The sequence below is a fragment of the Equus quagga genome, chromosome 14, assembly GCF_021613505.1.
Source record: "Equus quagga isolate Etosha38 chromosome 14, UCLA_HA_Equagga_1.0, whole genome shotgun sequence".
NCBI classification, from domain to species: Eukaryota; Metazoa; Chordata; class Mammalia; order Perissodactyla; family Equidae; genus Equus; species Equus quagga.
This window is the reverse complement of record NC_060280.1, coordinates 93,396,869-93,421,899: the sequence shown is the minus strand read 5'-3', so window position 1 is coordinate 93,421,899 and position 25,031 is coordinate 93,396,869. Positions and strand designations below refer to the sequence as shown.

General features: G+C 51.2%; 1 protein-coding gene across 1 annotated transcript in view; it reads left to right on the top strand.

Annotated features, from left to right (window-relative positions):
* The window catches only part of CATSPERD (cation channel sperm associated auxiliary subunit delta), a 38,168-nt gene that overhangs the window by 4,563 nt on the left and 8,574 nt on the right, over positions 1-25,031 (top strand). Inside the window, exons 4-15 of the mRNA XM_046685357.1 lie at positions 716-788; positions 1,497-1,611; positions 4,449-4,516; positions 5,949-6,062; positions 10,840-10,923; positions 13,642-13,792; positions 14,703-14,798; positions 17,953-18,035; positions 19,512-19,688; positions 21,039-21,152; positions 21,964-22,053; positions 23,088-23,146. Coding sequence (XP_046541313.1) covers positions 716-788; positions 1,497-1,611; positions 4,449-4,516; positions 5,949-6,062; positions 10,840-10,923; positions 13,642-13,792; positions 14,703-14,798; positions 17,953-18,035; positions 19,512-19,688; positions 21,039-21,152; positions 21,964-22,053; positions 23,088-23,146 — 1,224 coding nt within the window. The remainder of the gene's footprint in view (positions 1-715; positions 789-1,496; positions 1,612-4,448; positions 4,517-5,948; positions 6,063-10,839; positions 10,924-13,641; positions 13,793-14,702; positions 14,799-17,952; positions 18,036-19,511; positions 19,689-21,038; positions 21,153-21,963; positions 22,054-23,087; positions 23,147-25,031) is intronic.

Sequence of the window (25,031 nt, the reverse complement as noted above, 5' to 3'; positions counted from 1 at the left end):
AATTTTTCTGGAAGAGGCAGGAGGAGACCTGGGTATACCATGTCCATGGATGGCCTTTTCCTTCTTAAAAATTTCCTGCATGAAGGAACAAATTGTTTCTTTCTTATATTCCCATTCCTGGCCTGAAGCCCTTTACTTTAGTGGGATTATAGCCATATAAATGACCTATAAATGACAAAATCCACGAAAGTTCATCTCTGAGCAAGTCACGCTGTCATTTGACGCCAGCCCCACACAATTTTATATTTGACACGGTCACGCTTTTAAAATAACGCTCTTTCGGGGCTGGCCCCGTGGCCGAGTGGTTAAGTTCGCAGCTCCGCTGCAGGCGGCCCAGTGTTTCGTTGGTTCGAATCCTGGGCGCGGACATGGCACTGCTCATCAAACCACGCTGAGGCAGCGTCCCACATGCCACAACTAGAAGGACCCACAACAAAGAATATACAACTATGTACCAGGGGGCTTTGGGGAGAAAAAGGAAAAAATAAAAAATCTTTTAAAAAAAAAAATAACGCTCTTTCAAGAAGTCAAGTGCCCAGGCTAGAGAGGTTTACTCGTGCGAAAATAAGTAGACAGACAGAGAAAACCTAAGTGGTTCCCTGTTTACGAAAGGAATTTTGTCTGAATAGGACCTTTTTTAGAGTGCCCGCCACTGCCTTTTTCCTTTTCCTGTGTGAAATTGTGCTAATTCAGCTCTTTTGTCATTTTATTCCAGAAGGCAAGTTTTTCTGACAACAGATAACTTTGAAAGTAGTCTCCTCCCGTTTTCCATCCCTACGTCAATGCAGGTAGTTATTTTACTGAACAATCTGAAGGATGCTCAAAATAAGTCATACTCGGGGGGAAATATCACACTGTTTTTCTTCATTTTGGGGTTTACTTTACAAGATTCCTCTTAAAGACATTGAGAGCAATTCCCAAGCAGAAGAAGGGTTAGTTCAATCCTGCAGTAGCCTTTTTTTTTTTCCTGAAAAAGGAAGCAGAATTGTTGCAAATGCTCCTTACAATTGGTTGTGTGTGGTGAACAGATAAATGACGGGCATGAATTTCAGGGCCTCCCTAAACTGTCGTAAAACAAAACAGAAAAACCCTCGCCCCCTCGGTGACCATCCTGAGAAACTACCGTTGGCAGAATTTCGAGAAATTCCAGAAATTCTCGCTCTGCTAAAGAAGGCTTTGCCATCTGTCAGAACACCAGTGCGTTGCTCTTATAAGCGACACATTTATCGGTTCTGCTCGTCATCCAGCATTTCAAGGTCAGGCTTTATCCTCAGAGGAGGTTTTCATAAGAGAGACGAAGATGGAGTGAATTTAGGTATCTGAGGGCACCTGATACCGATTTCAACCTCCCAATTTGGGTTCCAGCTGACGCCAAGATAGATACACAGTTCCCAATATCTAGGAACCAAACTTCTCTTAGCTGCACATCTAGAAGGATTGCTTTCTGAATCGGTGTCCGAGAAGGTGCCCTTCCTGATGCGTATCATTGTTTTCAGGTTGGCACACCCAAAGTAACGTCAGCACATTTTGCTGGTCCAGTTCTGCTCTTAGTACTGAATCAAAAAGTCTATATTTATGATTATGAAGTCAATTCCTGGAACGCATCTGTAGGTATATGGGTTTTGTATTTTTTGGTTGGTTTGTTTGTTTGAGTTCAGGCAACATCAGAGAAGAGGTTATAAATTCCGGAAGCACAAAAGATTCTGCTTTGCGGATGTCAGCCCCAGGACATTACCTTGACCTTTAAGATTCAAAGGACAGTTGGCCTGAACCCGCATCCCGGAGGGTGGGAACCTGGTGTTTCCATCGGGGCCTGGAGTTACAAGCACAAAAACCTGCTCTGATTGGCTGAGGCGGACGAGGGACATGAGCGGGCGTTGCACTGGGGTGGATGTCAGGGAGGATGGGAGACAGCCAACAATGGCTCCTAGGTGCTCGGTGACAAGGCTGGGGGATGGGAGTATTCAGTGCTACCTACATCATCTTAGGGACAGGGAACAGTAGAGAAGAGAGAGAAAGAAGAGACCCCTGAGAGAGGAGGCAAGGAGATGAGGTCAAGAGTGAAGACAAGGGAGATGTCATTCTTTAGGAAAGAGGAGCATCGTCTTCTCTCTTCCTGGAAAAGGGAAGAAGGGAGAGAGAGCATTCAGTTCCTCATTATGGTGAGAAAGGGGTGGGGACAAGGTTTCCAACCCGGCACTGCTGAGATTCAGGGCCAGATCTTTCTCCATCATCGGGGGCCATGCCCTGCACTGTAGGGGGCTGAGCAGCATCTCTGGCCCCCACCCACTGGATGCCAGGAGCTCCCCTGAAGTCCTGACAATAAAAATGTTCGTAGACATCGCCCGGTGTCCCCTAGAGGTCAAATCCCCTCATTGGACAACCGCTGGGTGGGTGGGTGGGTCACCATCTGGTGGTGCCTTCTTCTTCTGCTACACTGTATCAGTTTTAGAGAAAGACTGTGGGCCCCACAAGAGGGAGCCCCGCCCCCATCATCTCGGGGCCTGCCAGGTGCCTGCTGAAGACAGGCTGGGAAAGTGATCACGGTCCCCCCGGGGACAGAGAAGCAGGGCAGAAGGTCACGCCTGGGTTCAGCCTCCATCTTACTTTTCATGACAGCGGTCCAGACAGCCTCTGGACAAGGTGGAGGGGAGATTTTTAGCAAATCGGCACGTTTCAAGTCCTCTGGCTGACGTGTGGATACCGTGTATAAACGCAGCGTCGGATGGGCCCCAGAGAGAACGCCTATAACCCAAGTAAAGCTGGGCTGCCTCGGGGCCATCTTGGGACCATCCCATCAATCTGTCACATCCAAACCAAACGCACATCTACCCCCGAAACAACAGTCTGCCAACCCTTTACAGAACTTGCCTCCCTCCAAAATTCGCCCACACTGCTGCCTCTCACGTCACTCCCCCATCCTCTCGACCTGCCCCCTCCTGACCTTCCGGTTCAATTCTTTTTTGGCTCACGGTTCATGGCTTTTTTCCTTCTTTGGGGGGAAGAAGGCATAAAATTCACATGAAGCTCACCATTTTAAAGTGTACAACTCAGGAGCATGGAGTACATTCACAGTGTGGTGCCACCATCTGCACTGTCGAGTTCCAGAACATTTTCGTCACCCCAGAAGGAGACCCCATTCCCGTTCAGCAGGCGCTCCGCATCCCCTCCCCCAGCCCCTGGCCCCCACCATCCTCTTTCTGTCTCTGTGAATTTGACTCCTCCAGGGCCCTCCCGGGAGTAGGATCACGCAGTATTTGTCCTTGTGTGTCTGGCTTATTTCCCTGAGCATCGTGTCCTCAGGGGCCGTGCACGTTGTCACAGGTGTCAGGATTTCCTTCCTTTTTAAGGCTGAATAATATCCCGTTGTGTGTGCAGACCACCTTTTGTCTCTCTGTCCATCCACGGATGGACCCTTGGGCTGCTCCCATATTTTGGCCATTGTGAATCACGCAGCCTTGAACACGTGTGTGCAAATATCTCCTTTTAATTCTTGGGGGTGAATGCCCAAAAGTGGAATTACCGGATCTCTATTTTCAATTTCTCGAGGAACCGCCATCCTGTTTCCCAAAGCAGCCACACCATTTACATACCCACCAACGGGGCACAGGGGTCCCAGCTTCTCCCTGCCCTCGCCCACACCGTCGTTTTCTATTTCTTTGATGGTAGCCGTCCTAACGGGTGTGAAGTGGTACCTCGAGGTGGTTTTGCTTTGCATTTCCCCAATGGTTAGTGATGCTGAGCATCTTTTCCCCTGCTTCCTGGCCATGAGTGTGTTTTCTTTGGAGCCGAAGCTTCTGCTTTTAAAATAGAATCAAAGCCCGACTCACCAGGAGAAGGGAGCCCTTCCTGCAAATTTGGCGGAATCCTAAAAGAGTTTCTGCAAAACCGGTCGTTCTTAACCAGGCACAGTTTCTGCCCCCCCCCCCCCCCCCCCCCCCCCCCCCCCCAACGACAGCTGGCAATGTCTGGGGGTATTTTGGGTTGTCAAGACTGGAGGAGGGGGGCCGGCCCGGTGGTGAAGCGGTTAAGTGCGTATGTTCCACTTCAGCGGCCTGGGGTTCGCCAGTTCGGATCCCGGGTGTGGACGTGGCACCCCTTGGCACGCCATGCTGTGGTAGGCGTCCCACATATAAAGTGGAGGAAGATGGGCACAGATGTGAGCTCAGGGCCAGTCTTCCTCAGCAAAAAGAGGATTGGCAGCAGACGTTAGCTCAGGGCCAATCGTCCTCAAAAAAAAAAAAAAAAGACTGGAGGAGGGTGTACCTGGCATCTAGTCAGTAGAGGCTGGGATGCTGCAAAACATGCCTGAGTGCCCCCAGGATGGCCCCACAACCGAGAACAATCTGGCCCCAAATGTCAGTTGTGTCAAGTTTGAGAAACTCCTCTAACTTTCCCTCTGAATTTCAGGGAACTCATATAGTTTTTAAATGACCTTTTCCTTTCAGGTATAAAACACCCCGTTTCGCATCTTTCTGGTGACAATTGTTGTTATAGTGGACATCCCTCTTGCACGGTGAGTGCCAGGTGTATTCCATCATTTTTCACTCTGCTCTGAGTACGGGTAATTACGGGTGGAAATTAGGACAGCAGAAGCCTTGAGGGCTGGGACCATGATGGACTGGGCAGTGTTACTTCCCCAGGGGTCAGAAGAGGACCTGAGATATGAGAGGGGCTCTGGAGCCACCTTCAGATCAACTGGCTGACACACCATGAATATATCATTTGTCTTCTTTTTTTTTTAACTTGTTAATTTTGAATCCACAAACTTTTATGGGTTTTTCTTTTTCTTTTTTTTTTTTTTTGCTGAGGAAGATTAGCCCTGGGCTGACATCTGTGCCAATCTTCCTCCACTTTTTGCATGTGGGTCGCCACCACAGCATGGCTGATGAGTGGCATAGGTCTGCACCCAGGATTCAAACCCGCGAATCTGGGCTGCTGAAGTGGAGAGCGCCAAACCTGACCACTACGCCACAGGGCTGGCGCCTATCTTGTTATTTTGGAATAATTATAGACTCTAGAGGAAACTGGAAAAATAACACAGAGTCCCCTGTACCCTTCACCCAGCTTTCCCCAATAGTTACACCTTACATAACTATAGTGTATTACACTGACATGGATACAATGTGTGTGTCTAGTCTGTGCCATTCTGTGACCTGTGTAAAGTCACAGAGCCACCGCTGCCATCAAAGCACTAGACCGTCCCATCGCCCCAAAGCTCTCTGTGCCTCCTTGCTTCCACCCCATCCCTAACCCATGGCAACCACTAATTTCTTCTCCATCTCTATAATTTTATCACTTCAAGAAGGTTATGCAAATGGAATCATTCAATATGTAACCTTTTGGGATTAGCTTTTCTCAGCAAAATTCTCTGGCAATGCATCCAATTTGTTGTGTATCTCTCTAGTCCATTCCTTTTCATTGCTGCGTAATATTCCACAGTATGAATGTACCAGAGTTTGGTTGCTCCCACTTTTTGGCTATTACAGATAAAGCTGCTATGAACATTCGTGTATACATTTTTGTGTGGATGTAAGTTTTCATTTCTTTGGGATAAATGCCCAGGAGTCTGATCAGTGACATCTATCTCCCTTTTTTATAAATGGAGATATAACTGACGTGTAACATTGTATAAGTTTAAGGCGTACAATGTGTTGGTTTGATACATTTATATATTGCAACATTGTTACCACTGTTGCATTAGCTAATGCCTCTATCACGCCACACAATTACCATTTCTTTTTTTGTGGTGAGAACAATTAAGATCCAGTCTCTTAGCACTTTGAAGTTTATACTACAGTGTTGTTGTCTGTAATCACCGTGCTGTGCACCAGATCTCCAGAACTTGCTTATCTGCTAGTTGCAAGTCCGTGTCCTTAAGCCACCTCTCCCCATCCCCACACCGTCTGTCTCCTGTTAAAGAGATTATTTTGTGTGTGTTCTTCCAGGACATAAGCAATTCGGTTTTTGCTTATTTGCACGGAGACCAGGTATCTGAGGCCAATATCTATTTCTCAGACAGCTGCGGGTACACCTTTCAGAAGTTTGCCTATGAAAGACAGGTACGTTCAATTTGCTGAGAAAGTGAGCATAGAAATATGTGTCCCGTGTGGTTGGAGTAATTCGCTGTCAGCGGGTGACCAAGGGCTTTTTTCTCTTTAACGGTCAGCTGTCCAGCTGGCCGGGAGGGCAAGGAAAGTTCCAGGTCAAAGGAGCTGGCTAGGAAGTTAGGGGGAGGAGCCTGAGGAGTGCAGACGAAGAGCTGATGTCAGGAAAGGCTGCATTCTGAGTAGGACGCTTCACCCCGGGCCTTCCCAAAGATCAGTAGCAGCGTGTGCAGTCGTCACCCCATTTTACAGATGCAAGAACTGAGCTGGGTTGAATAAGGACCCCCCTCCAACATTTCTGTCCACTCAGAACCTCCGACTGTGCCCTGATTTAGAAATAGGGTCTTTGCAGATGTAATTAGTTAAGATGGGGTCGCATTAGATGAGGGTGGGTCCCGAGTCCGGTGACGGGGGTCCTTCTAAGAAGAGGAGAGACATGGAGAGATGCGCACAGACGGCCTTGTGAGGATGGAGGCAGCGATTGGAGTGATGTGGCTGCGAGCCCAGGTCTGCTGGCCACCACCAGAAGCCAGGAGAAAGGTAGGGCGAGCTTGCTTCCTCCCGCCCTCCAGAAGGCACCAACCCTGCCGACATCTTGATTTCAGACTGCTGGCTTCTAGAACCGTGACAATAAACTTTTGTTGTTTTAAGTCCCCCAGGATGTGGCATCTTGTTATGGCAGCCTAGGAAACTAATACGGGGATGAAGGCTCAGAGAGGTGCAGGGCCTTTGCCAAGGCCGCACAGCTTGGCAGAGCTGAAAAGCTGAAGCAGACAGGATGCTGGGGTAGCTGAGGGGATAAGGATGTTTTGTTCCCACGCAGAGAATGGCTTCACCCAGAACACTTGGCAAGTGTGTCCAAAGGAAGGCAGAAAGAATCAACTCCGCTCTCAAGCTCTGGTCACGTCCCCAATCTGGTTTCCCGGCCCTGCCCAGGGGCCCGATGAAACTTGGAAGCTAAGCAGCCACGTATTTTCACTCAAAACTCAGCCTAGAAGGACCCAGCGTTAACATTTGGGCCCAGTTGAAAACTGTCATCCTAACACCCCCAATTGTATTAGGGTTCTCCAGAGAAACAAAACCAATCAGATATGTGTATAAATCTACAGAAGAGGAGATTTATTACGGGAACTGGCTCACGTGGTTATGGAGTCTGAGAAGGCCCACGACCTGCCACCTGCAAGCTGGGGACCCGGGAAGGCCGGTGGTGTGATTCAGTCCGAGGGCGAAGGCTTTAGAACCAGGGGGCTACTGGTGTCAGACCCGGAGTCTGAAGACCCAAGAACCAGGAGCTCTCATGTCCAAAGGCAGTGAAAGATGGACGTCCCAACTCCAGAAGAGAGAGTGACTTCTGCCTTCCCCTCCTTTGTGCCCCATTCGGGCCCCCGATAGATCGGATGGTGACCACCCACACGGGGAAGAGCAGATCTGTTCTCAATCTGTTGGATCAAACTTCAGTCTCTTCCAGAACCCTCCTCACAGACACACCCAGACGTAACGTTTTACCAGCTCTCTGGGCCTCCCTCGGCCCGGTCAAGTTGACACACAGAATTCACCGTCACAGTCCACCCCATGTCAACTTGATGCCCATATGTGTCTCCTGCAGCCGCGATCTCCAGATAGACACTAACAAGGTTGCAACTCCACCCGACACGATACCACCATTCTGTGGACAAGCGACAACGCGCTCACCCCTCCCCAGGAGATGAGAAGTCCCAGAGAGAGGTGCACGCTTCTCCTTGATGTCGCTTGAATAACAATTGTTAATAATACGGTAGTCTTTTTGCTCTGTGTGTGTGTGTGTGTGGTGGTTACTGTCATGGACATTTCGAGAGGAAGGGACGGGTCCATTTCTGCGTGTCGACTCAGAATAGGGGTGCTCAGGACTGCTGAGGCCAGGACCACCACCAACTACACTTGTTCTCCTGGCCGGATGCCCCCTTGTCCTCAACGCTCTGGAAGTCATCACCGTCCCTTTTCTGCCTCCGCACCAGCACATCGGCCTTGGCAATCGGAGAGGGAAACCGCCAAGCCGCGAAGAAATGTCTGGAATCTTGACTTTCACCAGCAAGAGAGTTCACCTCCTTCTTTCTCATCCGGGACGACGGCCTCGATGGCGTTTATGGGATTCACACCCCATGGACGTGTCTCCGGTCTTTATCTCAGCAGTTCTTTACTTCTCGCTGAATTGGGGTTATCCGTTAGCAGGGCCCTTGGCTGCGGGTAACAATGGCTGAAGCAGTTTCGAGGTGGTCTTTTCTCACACAGAAGGCAGGCCCGTCCAGCAACGCTCCCAGGGCTCCGGCAGCTCCCTGTATTTCTGCTCCCCCATCCTCAGCATCAGAACTCGTGACGTTCAGAACCCGAATCACGGGGACCCTGTGGCATGGCCACTGCCCTATCAGAATAGACTCGCCCTTGTGATGGGGCAAGACCTGGAGGCCCCTTCTGTGCCAGGCGTTAATCCTGTCATTGCCGAATTGTGGGAAAGTCAAAGGAGGGGTCTCTGTGGTCAGCAGAATAATGGAACGCCCAAAGATGTTTATACCTTAATCCCCCAGAACTAGATGGAATTAAGGTAAGAATTTTTTTAATTTTTTTGAGGAAGATTAGCCCTGAGCTAACTGCTACCAATCCTCCTCTTCTTGCTGAGGAAGACTGGCCCTGAGCTAACATCCATGCCCATCTTCCTCTACTTTATACGTGGGACGCTTACCACAGCATGGCTTGCCGAGGGGCGCCATGTCCCCACCCAGGATCCGAACCGGCAAAGCCCGGGCCGCCGAAGCAGAACGTGCGAACTTAACCACTGCACCACCGGGCCGGCCCCTAAATTAAGAATCTTGAGATGAGGGATTATCCTGGATTATCCGGGTGGGCCAACGTCATCACCAGGGTCCTTATAAGAGGGAGGAGGTGGATGATGGAAGTAGAGGTCAGAGAGAAAGCGACATTTGAAGAGTCTGTGCTCCTGGATCTGAAGATGGAGGAAGGGACCAGGAGCCAAGGAATGCGGGCGCCTCTAGAAGCTGGAAAAGGCAGGAACAGATTCTCCCCTGAAGCTTCCAGAAGGATCCAGCCCTGCCCACACCTTCACTTGGGCCCAGTGAAACCTGTCGTGGACTGCTGCCCTCCAGAATCCGTGCTGATCTGAGCCCCTGAGTTGATGGTCATTTGTCACAGCAGCTTCAGGAAACTCATACGGCCACTGCAGAAGTATTTCAGTGTTTCCCCATCTGGAGCAGACCCGCCCCGCCCCGCCCGGCCCCGCGAGCTCAGTGCTCCATCTGCAGCCGTCACGTCTCCCTGGGAGGCAGGAAGGCAGCCGACGGCTTTCTCTTTTCATTCAGACTCGCCATCCCATCCCCGTCCGTGCCCAAGGAGCTGAGACCCCCGAGTGTGGTCTGGAGCAATCAGGATTCGTCCCCCGGGATCAAGGCCCCTTTGGGGTTCTGCCGGTAGGGGAGGAGTTGGGGCGGCTGATGGGGAGGCAATGGAAAGGCCACCGGGAAGTCTAGCCGCCTGTACTGGTTGGACTAGGATGGACCGACTGGCTCAGTGAGCTCGGGCTGCCCTGACATACCCCAACCTGGGTGACTTAGGTAACAGACACTTCTTTCTCGTGGTCCTGGAGGCTGGAAAGTCCTAGATCAAAGTGCTGGCTGATTCGGTTCCTGGCGGAAGCTCTCTTCCTGGCTTACACATGGCCGCCTCCTTCCTGTGTCCTCACATGGTGGGGAGAGCCAGCAAGAGAGCGCAGTCTGGTGTCCCTTCTTATAAGGACACAGATCCCATTGTGGGGGTCCCACCCTCTTGACCTCCTCTAAATCGAATGACATCCCAAAGGCCCCGCCTCTAAATTCCATCTCTTTGGGGGTGCTGGGGTTTGAATGTGTCCCCCCTAGATTCATCTATTGTCATCCTAGTGCCTGATGCGATGCTATTGGGAGGGGCTGCCTTTGGGAGGCGCTTAGATCATGAAGGTGGAGCCCTCATGTTAGGATCACGGGCTTTGTGACAGAGGCCCCAGGGAGCTCGCTCATCCCCTTCCGCCATGTAGGGACACAGCGAGAAGTCTGCGACCCCAAAGAGGGCCCTCACTTGACCACACTGGCATCTTGATCTCAGACTTCCAGCTTCCAGAACTGGGAGCAATAAATGTCTGTGGTTTATAAGGCAACCCCGTCGGTGGCATTTTGCCATAGCCGCCCGAACAGACTAAGACGGGGGCTTAGTGCTTCCACATAGGAATTTGCGGGCGACACAGTTCAGTCCACAGCACAGCGTATAATGGGAAACTCCCCCTGAATAGCAGAGGCTCAAATAAGATCGTGGTGTCTCTCTCTCTTACCTGGAGGTAGCCAACAGGGCTGCCATTGCGAGCTGCCCCGTCTTCCCCAGGTCAGGGCACTAGGTCACATCCTCCAACCTGGCTGCTGGGCACTTTGCTGACGAGCCAAGAATCAGGAGTGAGGGACCCAGGCAGGAGCGAGGGGTTTAGGCAGGCGTCTCACAGTCCGGGCCACACCACCTCCGCCAACTCCCTGACACAGAGCTGCCTCCATTCAAGCTTCTGCCCGCCGTGCCGCATTTCCACAGAGGTTCCAGAAATAGATCGTAATAAGAAAGACTTTCCTCCATTTTAGCTTATTAGATAATCTGGAGTTAAGTATGGACTCCGACACACGTTTGCAGTTCATTCACACGCGATGTTTTTTCGTTTCTCTCACAGGCGGAGCTAGCCGGGTCTCTGGGTGGGGTCTTCTACTTTCACTCCTTGTCGCAGGTTGGCCTGCTTCTCATTGATCAAGGGAAGGTGAGTAACTTTGGACTGGGAGGAACGACTTCAGTGACCTTTGCCCCAAGCCAGGATTTTGTTGAACCTCACGCGCTTAGATTTTCTTATCTGAAATCCATCTGGCTTTTCATTCACCTGTCCATCCATGTATCCATCCATCCATCCATCCATCCATCCACCCATCATTCCATCCATCCATCCATCCACTCATCCAACCAACCATCCATCCATCCATCCATCTACTCATCCATCCATCCATCCATCCATCCATCCACCTATCTACTCATCCACCCATCCATCCATCCATCCATCCATCCATCCACCTATCCATCCATCCATCCATCCATCCATCCATTCATTTACCTGCTTATACATCCACTCAACTGTCTATCCATCCATCCATCCATCCACTCATCCATCCATTCATCTGTCTATCCCTCCATCCATCAACCCATCCATCTATCTATCCATCTCCATCTGTTTACCTACTTACCCATCTGTCCCTCCCTCCCTCCATCCGTATGTCCATCCCGCCACCCCCCCACACGCCTCCCCCCACCAGTCCCTGGCTCATTCGGTCAAGCACTCAGCCATAGTTAAGTGTGTCCGGGGGCGCTAAGCACCATACTGAGCGCTAGGCATGAAATACGGGGTGTGGTGCGTGTATCGCTGCTGGCGCACCAGATCGTTTTAAAGGCCTCGTGTTGAACGTTTTTTTAATGATTACTTTCATGTGTATTCAGAAAATCAGTCCACTGGGAGACCTCCCAGATCTCAGTTAGGATAAAACTGAGTTCAGAAGAGAAGGCCATCCATGTAAACTGCAATTGAAGAAAAAGTATTAAATCAGAAAAAGAGGGGCCGGCCCAGTGGCGCAGCAGCTAAGTGCACACGTTCCGCTTCTTGGCGACCCTGGGTTCTCTGGTTCGGATCCCAGGTGCGGACATGGCACCGCTTGGCACGCCATGCTGCGGTAGGTGTCCCACGTAGAAAGTAGAGGAAGATGGGCATGCACGTTAGCTCAGGGCCAGTCTTCCTCAGCCAAAAGAGGATTGGCAGCAGATGTTAGCTCAGGGCTAATCTTCCTCCACAAAAAAAAAGAAAAAAAAAGAAAAAGATTCAGTCCAGTTAGTTCCTCTGCTGCTGCAAAACTTGTGAGCGGGGCAGGGTCAGCTCTGAATTTCAGGGGAGACCCAGCATCGGGGGGTCCTAGGGGGTCTTGTTTGTGGTCTACTCAAGTCTTCCTGGGCGCCTCTGCCAAGCTGGAAGACGCTCTACTGCGCTCTGACTGGGTATTTTTCCACTCCGAGCCCTCTCCCCCCGCCCCCCGGCTGCATAGACTGCAGGAGGCTTTTGAGCAGGCGCCCTCCAGAGCGAGATGAACCCCACACCTGCGCTGATCAGCGGACCCTCCACGGCTGTGCCCCTCTATCGGGGAGGGACGGAACAGGGTGACTCTCGGTTTCTCTGGCCCCGTCTCTGGCTTCCCCCACTGCAGTCAGCAATTAAAGCTGAATTCGTTCCTGTTTGGCTTGTTGCCTCCGTCGGCTGCTCTGGCACCTGGCGGCTCAGCTGAGCTCCTGGCAAAGCCTGCCTCTCAGCATCCGGGCCCGGGCCCGAGGCCAGCCCATTCATGACACGGTGGGGAAGAGCGGGGGGCTGCGAACTCCCAGGCTCTTAGCACGTCCGCAGTGGGGCCAAGACGAGTCAAGTGCAGCAGCCTGCACAGTCCGTCCTCCCCGTGAGCGCTCAGTCTCCCTCTGTGCCCCGGGAGGCGCTTGGAAAGCAAGCCGGTAGGTCTGCACACACAGAGGCACCGGCCAAGGGTCCCACGGAGGTCTCCCCCTCCTCTCCACGGGGCATCTTCTGGGAAAGGGATGCAGGAATCTTGGTGGTACTCACTTACAAACCATGGACACGGTTTTGTTATTTTGTGGTGTTTTTTTTCTTTTTTTTTTTTTGAGGAAGATCAGCCCTGAGCTAACATCTGCCACCAATCTTCCTCTTTTTGCTGAGGAAGACTGGCCCTGAGCTAACATCCGTGCCCATCTTCCTCTACTTTCTATGTGGGACACCTGCCACAGCATGGCTTGACACGTGGTGCCATGTCCACACCCGGGATCCGAACCGGTGAACCCTGGGCTGGCGGGCCAGCCCCCAGAGTTTTGTTTTACACTTCCATCCTTGCCTCGCGCTGTCGGGTCTCCCACACAGAGCAGATAAGAGAGGTTTGAGAGCCACACAGAGGAATCTAGACGATGCGAGAGCTGGCCCTTAGAGGGTCTCAAGGTGCACGTGGCTTCATGCTAAAGGTTGTTGGGAAGAAAATCCAGGGCGTGGGCGCAGGCAGAGGAGGAGGGGGAGACGCGTGCAGGAAGCCAGCGGGGGCCTGGCAGAGCAGCAGCAGAGGGGGCAGCCCCTCAGCCTGCATGTGGACGCTTTGGGTGAATAGCTCTTTGTCGTGGGGCCGTCCTGGGTGCTGTGGAGGGCTGAGCAGCATCCCCGGCCCCCACCCACTCGAGGCCAGGGGCTCCCCCAGTTGTGACAACCACAGACGTCCCCAGATTGCCCAGTGTCCCCTGGGGGCAGAATCACCCCAAGCTGAGAGCCACTGGACCAGATAATAAGGTTGGAAGAAAGATCGAATAACGGAACTCGTGGACCCACGCTGTTCCACTGCCAGCTGACCAGGCGACTGCCTTTGTCGCCCCACACTCGATCGTCCCTTTCTCTCAGGCCATGTTCTGCTATTCAGACCACCCCGTGAACCACAGTTTTGGGCTGCCCTTTGACTACAACGGGACCCTTGACATCCTCATCACCCCGGGCCAGAAAGGCATTCTCATCTTCTGGTTTGAGAAGAGCCTGTTGGTTTCCTGGAATGCAGGTGAGCGAGGCCCCCCCGCTCAGGGCTGAGACTCAGTGCCCGCTCTGGGCCGGGAAAGCACAGCCATTTTTTTTTCTCTCCCCTGACTTGAGTGGACAGCGATGAGCCCGTTCTCGCTTTGCCATCCTCACTGCGTCCCCCCATCCCTGCTTCATAGGACCTTCAGGGCCACATAGGCAGCTTCTGAGAGTCACCTCTGCCTAAGGCACAGGGTCCAAGTCTTGGGTCCAGGAACAGGAGATCTTGCTTTGGGGTAGAGGTTAGTGACTCCAAGAGGTGGGTCAGGGCCACCCACTCGAATTTCCCCTGGGCCCGAGAAGAATCAGGAAATGGCATAGCCCCACCAGCTGGCCTTGCTGAGGAATCCTGGCAGTGCCCTGGCTAAGTGAGCCCCAGCCCGCCAGCCAGCATAAGGAGCAAAAGGCAGACCTTCCAGGAGGAGGTGCTGTCAGGGACCTCTGGGCACAGATGTGGCTGCACCAGCGCCTGCAATCACAGTCAGCTACCCAACACCAGTCAGGCCGCCTGAGCACAGCTGTTTCCTCCCAGTGCAAGGAAAGGGCTCAGGGCTGGCCCACCCCTTTGGAGAACCCATTGCAGAAAGAAAGTTCTGTCTTATTCCTCATACACTTTACCCATCTAGTAAAAGGCATTCTGTTGTGTTCATGCCTCCAGACGGCCAAAAAGCATTTCTCTTATAAACTCAACAGCCATTCCCGGAGCTCTGGAACCAGGAAGATGTACGGGGGTCGCATTTTCTTAAACCTAACCGTGTTCCACACCATGTTTCTCGACCTGGCATCTCGTGCTGTGTTTTCCTTGACTATCGTCTGAGTCGAGAACCGAGGGGTGCGGAGGGTGGGGGGGGAGCCCCAGCCCAGCCTCACGATACTGCCCTGTTACCTCCTAGGTCAGCTCGTCGACCCGGTCGAGGTGAAGGAAGGACGCCAAATCGTATATTCGTCCCTTTCGGAGGCCAAGGTCACCATCCACACCGTGGCGGCCAGTGCGTGCCCCGCCCGCGGGTAGCTCTCTAGCCGCGCTGTCTACCTGGCTTGTTAACCACTGACCCCCTGCAGCCAGCCCAGCCCAAACAAAACCCAAACGTGGTTATCGCCTTTCTAGAACGACCCCGGGCCTAGTCTGTGCCCTTTCACGATGAAATGGACTGTCGGTTGGGTATGAGTTTGCTCGCGGGGCTGTGGCAAAGCTCCCCACAAATGGGGCAGCTTGGAACCACAGACATCCCTCCTCTCGCGGTTCTGGAGGCCGCAAGTCCAAGATCAGGGTGTCGGCAGGGCCGGCTCCTTCTGAGGCCTCTCTCGCCTCCACCCGTGTCTTCACGTCATCTTCCCTCCGTGTGTATCTGTGTCCACATTTCCCCATTTTTATAAGGACCCCCGTCCTATTGGATTAAGGCCCACCCTAATGACCTCATTTTAGCCCGATCACCTCCATAAAGACCCTACTTCCAAATAAGGTCACATTCTGAGGTCCTGGCGGTTTGGACACCAACATATCTTTTTTTCTTTTTCTTTTCTTTCTTTCTTTCTTTTTTTTTTTGAGGAAGATTGGCCCTGAGCTAACATCCGTGCCCATCTTCCTCTACTTTATACATGGGACGCCTACCACAGCATGGCCTGCCACGCAGTGCCATGTTTGCCAGTTCGGATCCTGGGTGTGGACATGGCACCGCTTGACAAGCCATGCTGTGGTAGGCGTCCCACATACAAAGTAGAGGAAGATGGGCATAGATGTTAGCTCAGGGCCAGTCTTCCTCAGCAAAAAGAGGAGGATTGGCAGCAGATGTTAGCTCAGGGCCAATCTTCCTCAAAAAATAAATAAATAAATAAAATTAAAAATAAAAATAGAATTCATTACCATGTGATCCAGCAACCCCACTTCTGGGTATTTACGCAAAATATATTTTTGACGTGGAGCCCGTCCGAATATCCATCAGCAGCGTGAGAGGCACCCGTTTCTCCTCGGCCAGGCCTGCAGGCCACGAAGCCATTGCACTGTCCCTCTGGAGCTTCTGGGGCCTCTCTGACAAGCCCTGACCTCCAGGGACTGACCTGGTGCAGCTCCTAGGGAGCATCTCCTTCCTTGCTTTCTAGAAGTTTCCTGATTGTTCCATCGGATTCTAGTCTCTTCCTTTCTGAAGCCCAGGTTGCTATGGACTGAATGTTGGTGGCCCCCCAAGTCTGTATATTGAAACCTCACCCTCAAGGTGATGGAATTAGGGTGGGACCTTTGGAGGTAATGAGGTCGTGAGGGTGGAGCCCCCGTGAGTGGGGTTAGCGCCCTTATCGAAGGACCCCGGAGGCCACAGCAAGAAGGTGACCAGGAAGCGGGCTCTCAGCAGACGCCAAACCTGCCTGCACCTTGATCTGGGACTTCAGCCTCCGGAACCAGGGAAATAAATGTCTGCGGTTTGTAAGCCCCCCGTCTGCGCCAGCCCGAAAGGGCTAAGACGCAGGTTAAGCAAATTCATCATTTTCTTCCCCTTTTTTTGGTTACGGCTTTGTTGAGATGTAATTCACGGACCATGCAATTCACCCCCTTGAAGCGTGTGACTCAGTGGTTTCTGGTGTGTTCACAGAGCTGGGCAAGGACCCCCACAGTCAATTTCGGGACGTTTTCGTCGCCCCCAAGAGAAACCCGTACCCTTCAGCCATCACTCCACAGCCCACATCCGCCCCCAGCCCCTGCCAACCACTGGTCTGCTGCCTCTCCCTCTCCATTCACCTATTCTGGACGTTTCCTACAAAAGGCATCACATGCTACATGGTCTGTTTTACTCGCTTCTTTGACTTAGTGTCTTCAAGGTCCATCCACATTGTCACGTGTGTCAGTGCCTCGCTCCTTTCTAAGGCTGAATAATATTCCAGTGTGTGGATGGACCACACTCTGTGCATCCACTCAGCCACTCATCGGCCTCTGGTTGTTTCCACTTCAGGGCTATTGTGAATCATGCTGTTGTGAGCATTCAGGTCCAGGTTTTCGTGTGGACGCGTCTGCATTTGTCTTGAGTGGACGCCTAGAAGCGATTATAGTCATAGGTGGATGATGTTTAACCTTTTGAGGAACTGCCTGTTCTCCACAGAAGATGCCCCATTTTCCATGCCCATCAGCAGTGTATGAGAGCTCCTATTTCTCCACATCCTTTCCAACACTTACTGTCTTTTTTTTTTTTTTTGGTGAGGAAGATTGGCCCTGAGCTAACATCTGTTGCCGATCTTCCTCTTTTTTTTTTCTCTCCAAAGCCTCAGTACATAGTTCTATATTCTAGTTGTAGGTCATTCGAGTTCTTCTATGTGGGTCGCTGCCATGTGCTTGGCTTGGTGAGCGGTGTGTAGGTCCGCTCCCAGGATCCGAACCGGCAAATCCCAGGCTGCCGAAGCGGTGTGTGCAAACTTAACCACTGTGCCACCAGGCTGGCCCCTGTTACTGTCTTTTTGTCTCTGGCCATCCCAGTGGGTATGCAGTGGCGTCTCATTGTCATGTTGTGCTTTTCCCTGATGGCAAATGCTGTGAAGCCTCTCTTCATGTGCTCATCAGCCACCTGTATACCTTCTTGGGAAAAGTGTCTCTTAAGCTCATTTGCCCATTTTTCAATCGGGCCATTCGTCTTTATTATTGACTGGGAAGAGTTCTTTATATATTGTGGATACAAGTTCCTGTTCAGAGATGGGATTTGCCAGTGTTTTCTCCCATCCTATGGGTTGTCTTCCCCCTCCCTTCTTTTTTTTGGAAACCATTGAGTACAGGGCTTTATTCTTTACAAAATAAAACGATCAGAAAGGATATTTACTAAAATGTTAAGAGTGGTTATCTATGTCAGAGTTAGCAAACCATCGCCTGAGGGCCAAGTCCGGCCCACCACTTGCTTTTGTAAATAAAGTTTTATTGGCACACGGTCACGCCCATTCCTTTACAAGGTGTCCACAGCTGCCTTCACGGAGTTCAATACTCTGAACAGACGTCCTCTGACCAGCAAAGCTGAAAATACGTACCGTCTGGTCCTTTAGACAAGAAGTTTGCTGACCTCTAGTCTATAGGGTGGAATTGGGGGTCATTTGTTTTTTTTAACTTTTAAAATTTTTGTCCATTGAAACAACTCTGATTTCCATGTTTGTTCTGTCTTATCTTTTTTGTAGATGAAAATGAACTGGCGGTTTTGACTCAGGAGAATCATTTATACTATGGCAACCTGGGAGTCCTGTCGCGCTCTCTAGTCAAAGTAGGGTTCTCACGCGGTCGGTAAGGAATAATGGTCTTGTTCTCAAATGTCCGATCCTCTTTCTTTTTTAAAAAAAATTATTTTATTGAGGCCATGTTGGCTTACGACACTGTAAATTTCAGGGGTACATTATTGTATATCGGTTTCTGTAATGGACGGCATCATGCTCGCCACCCGTAGACTAGTTTTTGTCCACCACCATGCGTGTGCGCCCCTTTACCCCTCTCACTCTCCTCCCACCCCCCTGCCCTCAGGCAACCACCAATCTCTTTTTCGTATCTATGTGTTTGTTTATCCCCCACATATGAATGAAATCATATGGGGTTTGTCTTTCTCTGTCTGACTTATTTCACTCAGCATAATACCCCCCTAGTCCATCCATGTTGCAAATGGCACGATTTTGTCTTTTTCGTGGCTGAGTAGTATTCCATTGTGTATATAGACGACATCTTCCTTATCCATTCATCCATTGATGGGCACTTGGGTTGCTTCCACGTCTTGGCTGTTGTGAATAATGCTGCAATGAATATAGGGGTGTAAGGCAAAGGAAACAAAAGAAAAAAATAAGCCAATGGGACCACATCAGACTAAAAAGCTCTTGCACAGCAAAGGAAACCATCCACACAAACGATAAGACAGCCGGCCTCCTGGAAGAAAATATTTGCAAATCACATGTCCATTTCTGTTCCTGAAGGGTAGAAATCGCTGTAGTTATTAAAAGATTAATATTGCTATTTTTTTAAAGATTTTATTTTTTTTCTTTTTCTCCCCAAAGCCCCCTGGTACATAGTTGTATATTCTTCATTGTGGGTCCTTCTAGTTGTGGCATGTGGGACGCTGCCTCAGCGTGGTTTGATGAGCAGTGCCATGTCTGTGCCCAGGATTCGAACCAACGAAACACTGGGCCGCCTGTAGCGGAGCGCGTGAACTTAACCACTCAGCCATGGGGCCAGCCCCCAATATTGCTATTTTTAATAACAATAATTTAACTTTAGTTTTCATCAATATTAAATTATGACCATTAATTGAATATTTCATAATTTCAATGATAATAGTAATTTTAATATTCAATTTAAAATAACACTGGTGGCTGAAAGTTCCTTAGAATACGGCAGGTGCTGGTCTGAGTGCCCTCCGTCTGTTTCCTCATTAACCCTGACCATCGTCTTAAGAAGTAAATCCTTATGTCGTCCCCATTGGACAGAGGGCAAAACCGAGGCACAGAGAGGTGCCGACATTTGTCTGAGGTCACAGAGGGAGGCGGTGGTGGTGCTGGGCTGGTCTCCGGTTCTCTTGCGCATTTTGCTTCTGTATTTCACAAGAGCATCTGTTTCAAGAAAGCGGACTCACATCCTCACGTCTGTGCTTCCGTGTGCTGGTTTGGTCCACGTTCTTTAAACCCCGATCACAAGCTGGAATTTAAATCTTCCAGAAAGAACTAGAATGACTTGATCTCAGCAACCCTTTTTCTCTCAGTTTGCAGACCAAAACATCTGGTCCCAGGAGGCAGCCCTGATGTTCACGAACGTGGGGATGCTGGAAATCCTGACCCCCCTTCCTGACTCGGTCTTCCTGGCGTTCGATTTCCAGAAGTGCCCTGTGAACATCCAGGCGATTCTCATGGACCCCAAACTCCAAGTGGACGTCTGCAAAGTAGGTGACCCCAGCTGTTGAGATCAATGTTTGCGGCGCTCGTTTTGAAAAGACAAATCTCACAAGCCAGGGGTGGGCTCTGTAGCAGGCAACGACACGTTAAACTTGAATTTCACATAAATCGCTAAATCTGGCAGCCAGCTACCAGAGCCCCAAAGGGGGCGCCCTCAGCTTAGACAATTTCGTGTCTCTTATTTCAAACAGAAACGTATTTCCCTTTTATTAGATGCTCTTTGTAACAACCCTCAGCATTGTTCAGAAGAGAATAAATGATGTGGTTGTCACAGTTACCATCCTTTTTAACTAGTCAAATGGACCATTTTGGTTCCACAGTAACTCACCCAGAGGGTCTCTGGAGGGGAAGATACGATGGGGCTCAAGGTATTTGTCTGGGCTTGGTATCCACCGAGCTATGGGCATCAGCCTTGTCTGGGCCAAACAGACTGATTAAAGAGGGGGGAAATTATAGAAATATGGAAATGTGTATGTCTCAAATTGGCTTCATTGTTCTGCAAGTGACAGAAAATCAGAATCAAAAGGGCTTAACCCAGAAAGGCTGCTGTTGACTCATGTAGCCAAAAAGTCAGAAAGGGGAAGGCTTCAGGTGAGGCTTGATCTAGTAACTCAAATCATGCCACCAAGGAGCCAGCTTCTCTCCAGCTCTCCACTCTGCCTGCTGGGGCGCTCCATGCTTCATGCTGAGGCTCCATCTAGATGCTTCTGGGAAGCCCCAGGCTCTCGTATCACAGCAGCAGGCTGGCCACCAACACTGCAGACCTGGCACCCTCACACAGTGTCCTGGGCGAGAGAGAGGGTCTCTCACCAGAGCTCTGCAGAAGCCAAGAGAAATCCCAGCAATGTCTCCCACATCTCATTGGCTCAGAGAGGATGACACACCCATTCCTGGCCCAGTTGCATGGCCAGGGGTGAGCAAGTGAGAATCCACTCCGTCGGGGCTGGCCTGGTGGTGTAGTGGTTAAGTTTGCACAATTTGCTTTGGCAGCCACAGCTTTGCAGGTTCAGATCCCAGGCACATACCCAGCACTGCTCATCAAGCCATGCTGTGGTGGAGTCCCACATGTCAAATAGAGGAAGACTGGCCAATCTTCCTCACCAAAAAAACCCCACAAAAAACCAAAACCCACTCCTTGAGACAGTGGTGGGGTCAGCCCACCAGGTCACATGCCCCAGGACACGTGAAAGGGTGGTTCCCCAAAGGAGATACTCCCCGGCTGCTGCACAAGCAAGACTAGAAGGTTCCATCCCTAGTGGGAACCACTGACTGCCCTTCGTTTTGGGGGAACAGAGGCTTGATTTCTTTTAATTTTATTTTTTTGCATTTCTAACTAGGTAGAACTTCTGCAAGGGGAGTTTGAAAACAAAATGTACACCATTGATATGAATAGTGCGTTGGAGTTGACAGCACTGATGATACCCCGGCCTGGCATGTCCCCGGTGCCGCTAGTAAGGACATCTCCTTCTCTGTTTGACGAGCGTTTCCGATATGTGTCTTTCCCAGCGTCCTTGGCCCCGCGCCCCTGTGCCTGTTATTCCCAGACCCTGGAAATTCTCTGGCAGCACCCGGTGGAGAGACAAGTGTCTCTCTCCTTCTTTCTCCTCAACTGGCCTCCTCGTGTATGGATGTGATGGGACCCGAGGCGGTCCGGCTGCCTGCCCAGCCCCGTTTCACGTTCTCTGGGCCTCAGCCTCCACCCTTCGTGCCAGCGGCCCCCTCCCCTGCCCCGAGCTCCTTTTCCTCTTGCTTCGGTCAGAGCCGGCTTCTGCTGCTTCCAGCCAAGAGCCCCGACTCATGCCACCTCCCCTCCTGCAGCGGGAGGCGCCTGAGAAAGCGGGTGTCCCTGGGCCCGGACTCCTGGGTGCAAGAAATCCAGCTGGAAACAGGGGTTGATGGATGTCAGGACGTGGGGTGGTGTCCAGCCAGCCGGGTGGGTCCCAGACCTGGGGCGGGGGCCCCCTGGGGGACACACGCTGCCTCTCCCTCTCATCCCGCCATCTCTCGTCTCGGCCTCCCTCTGTGGGGTGGGCGCCAGGCCCCTCCATGCTCTGGGGACACGGCTGCTCCTTGTAGCTGTCTGCAGCACGGGGCTGAGGGGCCACAGCTGGGGGGTGGCTGAGGCCGGGGCGCATCTGGGGGCTGGACTGGCAGCTGCGTGGGCGGAGCAAGCTGGGTTTGCGGTCTCAAGGTGCGCTGGGGTGTGGCCGTGCGTGCGTGCCCGCGGGCGCTCCATCGATGCCTCTCCTGTGCCACCCCCAGGTGATGGTGAGCAACCCCCACTCCCTGGGGCTGCAGGCTGTCATCTACGAGGATGGCTACACCTACGACGGGAACACCAAGCACAGACTGGTGAGCCCGCTGCCCTGCCTGAGGCCACTCGGAGAGAGGAGGGGCCCGGCCAGGTCCAGGCGCCTTCTGCTCAGCCCCTCGGCCTGCCCCTCCTTCCTCCTGCCCATCCTTTTTTTTTTTTTTTTTTTGAGGAAGATTAGCCCTGAGCTAACTGCTGCCAATCCTCTTCTTTTTGCTGAGGAAGACTGGCCCTGAGCGCACATCCATGCCCATCTTCCTCCACTTTATACGTGGGACGCCTACCACAGCATGGCATGCCAAGTGGTGCCATGTCCGCACCCGGGGTATGAACCAGCGAACTCCGGGCCACCAAAGCGGGACATGCGCACTTAACCGCTGCACCACTGGGCTGGCCCCCACTCCTGCCCATCCTTGCACGCACCTGGGGAGGGCGCTGCAGAATTTGGAGGGGACGTGGCCATGCCCTTCCCCACCCCGGGCAGGCAGCAATTACCCAGATAAGTGACGTCATCAAGGTGTCACACGTGAGAGGCACAGAGGACATGACGCAGAGGGCGCGAGACCTGTGTTAGCTGGGTAAACCGAGGCATCGGGACGGAGGCGAACCAGGGGGACCAGGAGGGGCTTGGCCAAATTTGGGCCTGGGGCATCCACAGGGCCAAGCCAGGCCTCACAGTCACACCCGGGTTTGGACTGGACCCCGGAAGCCTGGATGGAGTCGGGCAGTTTCCATAGGATGGGGGCCTGACCAGGCACGAGTCAGCCACAGCCAACTCTGTGGACTGGTCCTTGTCACATCCCGGCTAAACACAGTGGGGGACAAAGTCACACCTCACTGTGGGTCCCCAGGACAAAGGCAGTGAGGGAAGGAAGGAGCGTGGGGCCGTCATTTCCATGAGCTCCCAGAAGCCTTGCACGGGCTGTGGAATCAGAACCAGAGGAGGGCTGGACGGCTCCCAGGCTCCCCGTCCCCGTGCCCCCCTCCAGCCTCCGTCCCTCCCCGGACCCCGACTTCGGGACTGCCCCTGGCTGTGCCACTGTTGCCATCGGTGTTTTCTCTCTCGGTTCCACAGAACATTTCCCTGATGCAGCAGCACCATTGGGGCAGGGCCGACCCCAACTTCACCTCCAGGTAGGTCGACCCTGGACGGTGGCAGGTGGCCCCCGGGGTGTCTGCGGGGTCCCTTAGCAGGAGCCGGGGAAAGCAGGGCCGAGATCCAGACGCCTCCTCTCCGAGGACAGTAAGGCAGGAGCTACTGAAAACACTTTGCAAGTGGCAGTTCCTCAAAATTAAACAGAATTTCCATATGATCCAGCAGTTCCATTTCTGGGTTTATACCCAAAAGAATTGAAGGCAGGGTCTCAAAGAGACATCCACACCCCGAGCTCAGTGCAGCAGCATTCACAGCAGCCAAAACATGGAAGCAACCCCAGCGTCCGTGGATGGATGATGGGTCCACACAGTGTGGTCCAGCCACACACTGGAATATTATGCATCCGTGAAAAGGAAGGCAATTCTGACGCCTGCTCCAATGTGGATGGACCTTGAGGACACGATGCTCAGTGACATGAGTCAGACACAGAAGGACAAACACTGTGGGGTCCACTCACAGGAGGTCCCTAGTGTATATATTTCAACAACAAAGTAGGCTCGAATTCTGTATATAGAACTTTGTAACGCTGTATTGTATACTGTAATCGAAATTTGCTAAGAGAGTAGAACTTAAATGTTTTCACCGAAAGAAAAATAAAGATAAAGATGTGAGGGATGGATATGTTAATTACCTTGATGGGGAAATCCTTTCACAATGCATACATTTATCAAACCATCGCATTGTACACTTTAAATATATTACAATTTTATTTGTGAGTTATACCTCGGTTAAGCTGAAAAAAGTCAAGGAAAAGTTTAAAAAAAAGAACTTCGCATGTTATTCGTATAGAATATTTGTTCCTCTCTCGTGCAGTGAGTCTATTTGAAAATCACTCAATTACTCATGCTCTTGGCCGTAAAAAAAAAATCAGTTCTCCAGTAGAGATTTTCAGACCACATTCTCAGACCTTAATCCAGTAGAAAGAGAACTCAGCAACGAAAAAAGTAGAAAGCAACACCAATACCCAAAATCCCCTTTACTTGGAAATTAAGGAACGCCCTTATAAATAATCCTTGAATCAGAGAATTGATGGAATCCACCTAAAATACACTCAGGAAAATTTATACCCCAAGCACTTTCATTATTAGGGAAAAAAATGGACTGATGATAAATGAACTAAATATTTAACTTGATGAACCAGAGTAACAATAAAAAGAAATTGAGAGAAGGGAATTAACAATGATGGAAACTGAGATTTATTAACTAGAGGGCAAAAAGACAGTATAAAGTCAAAGTGAAACAAACAGCTGGGTCTTCAGAAGACCAGTTTAAGAGAGAAAACCCTATGATCCTGATGCAGGAGAAAAGAGAGAATTAAAATGAACACTAGGAATGGAAGATGAAGGTAAAAGGATGGAGACAGAGGCTATTAAAAGGATAATGAGGAAACATTATATGCAGGTAAGTGATCAGAAAATTGAGGGTCAGGTGTTCTTTTCAATAAGTTATTATATATGGATTAACAAAACTGACTCAAGAAGAGGTAGAAACTTGAGGGACAGTGGGGCCACCATGAGTGAGCAGAGGTTCTTGGTCAATATTCCAGAAGGAATGGATGAATGAATAAATGGATGGATGAATAGACAGGATAGATGGATGGATGGATGGATGAATAAATGGATGAATGGATGGATGGGATGGATGGATGGATGAGTGTATGGTGAGTGAATGGATGGATGGATGGACAAATGGGTGGGTGAGTAAATGGATGAATGGATGGATGGATGAATGGACAGATAGATGGATGAGTGGATGGCGAATGAATGGATGGATGAATGAAAGGATGGATGAATGCATGGATGGGTGACTAGATCGATGGATGGATGAATAAATGGATGGATGGATGGGTGGATGAATAAATGG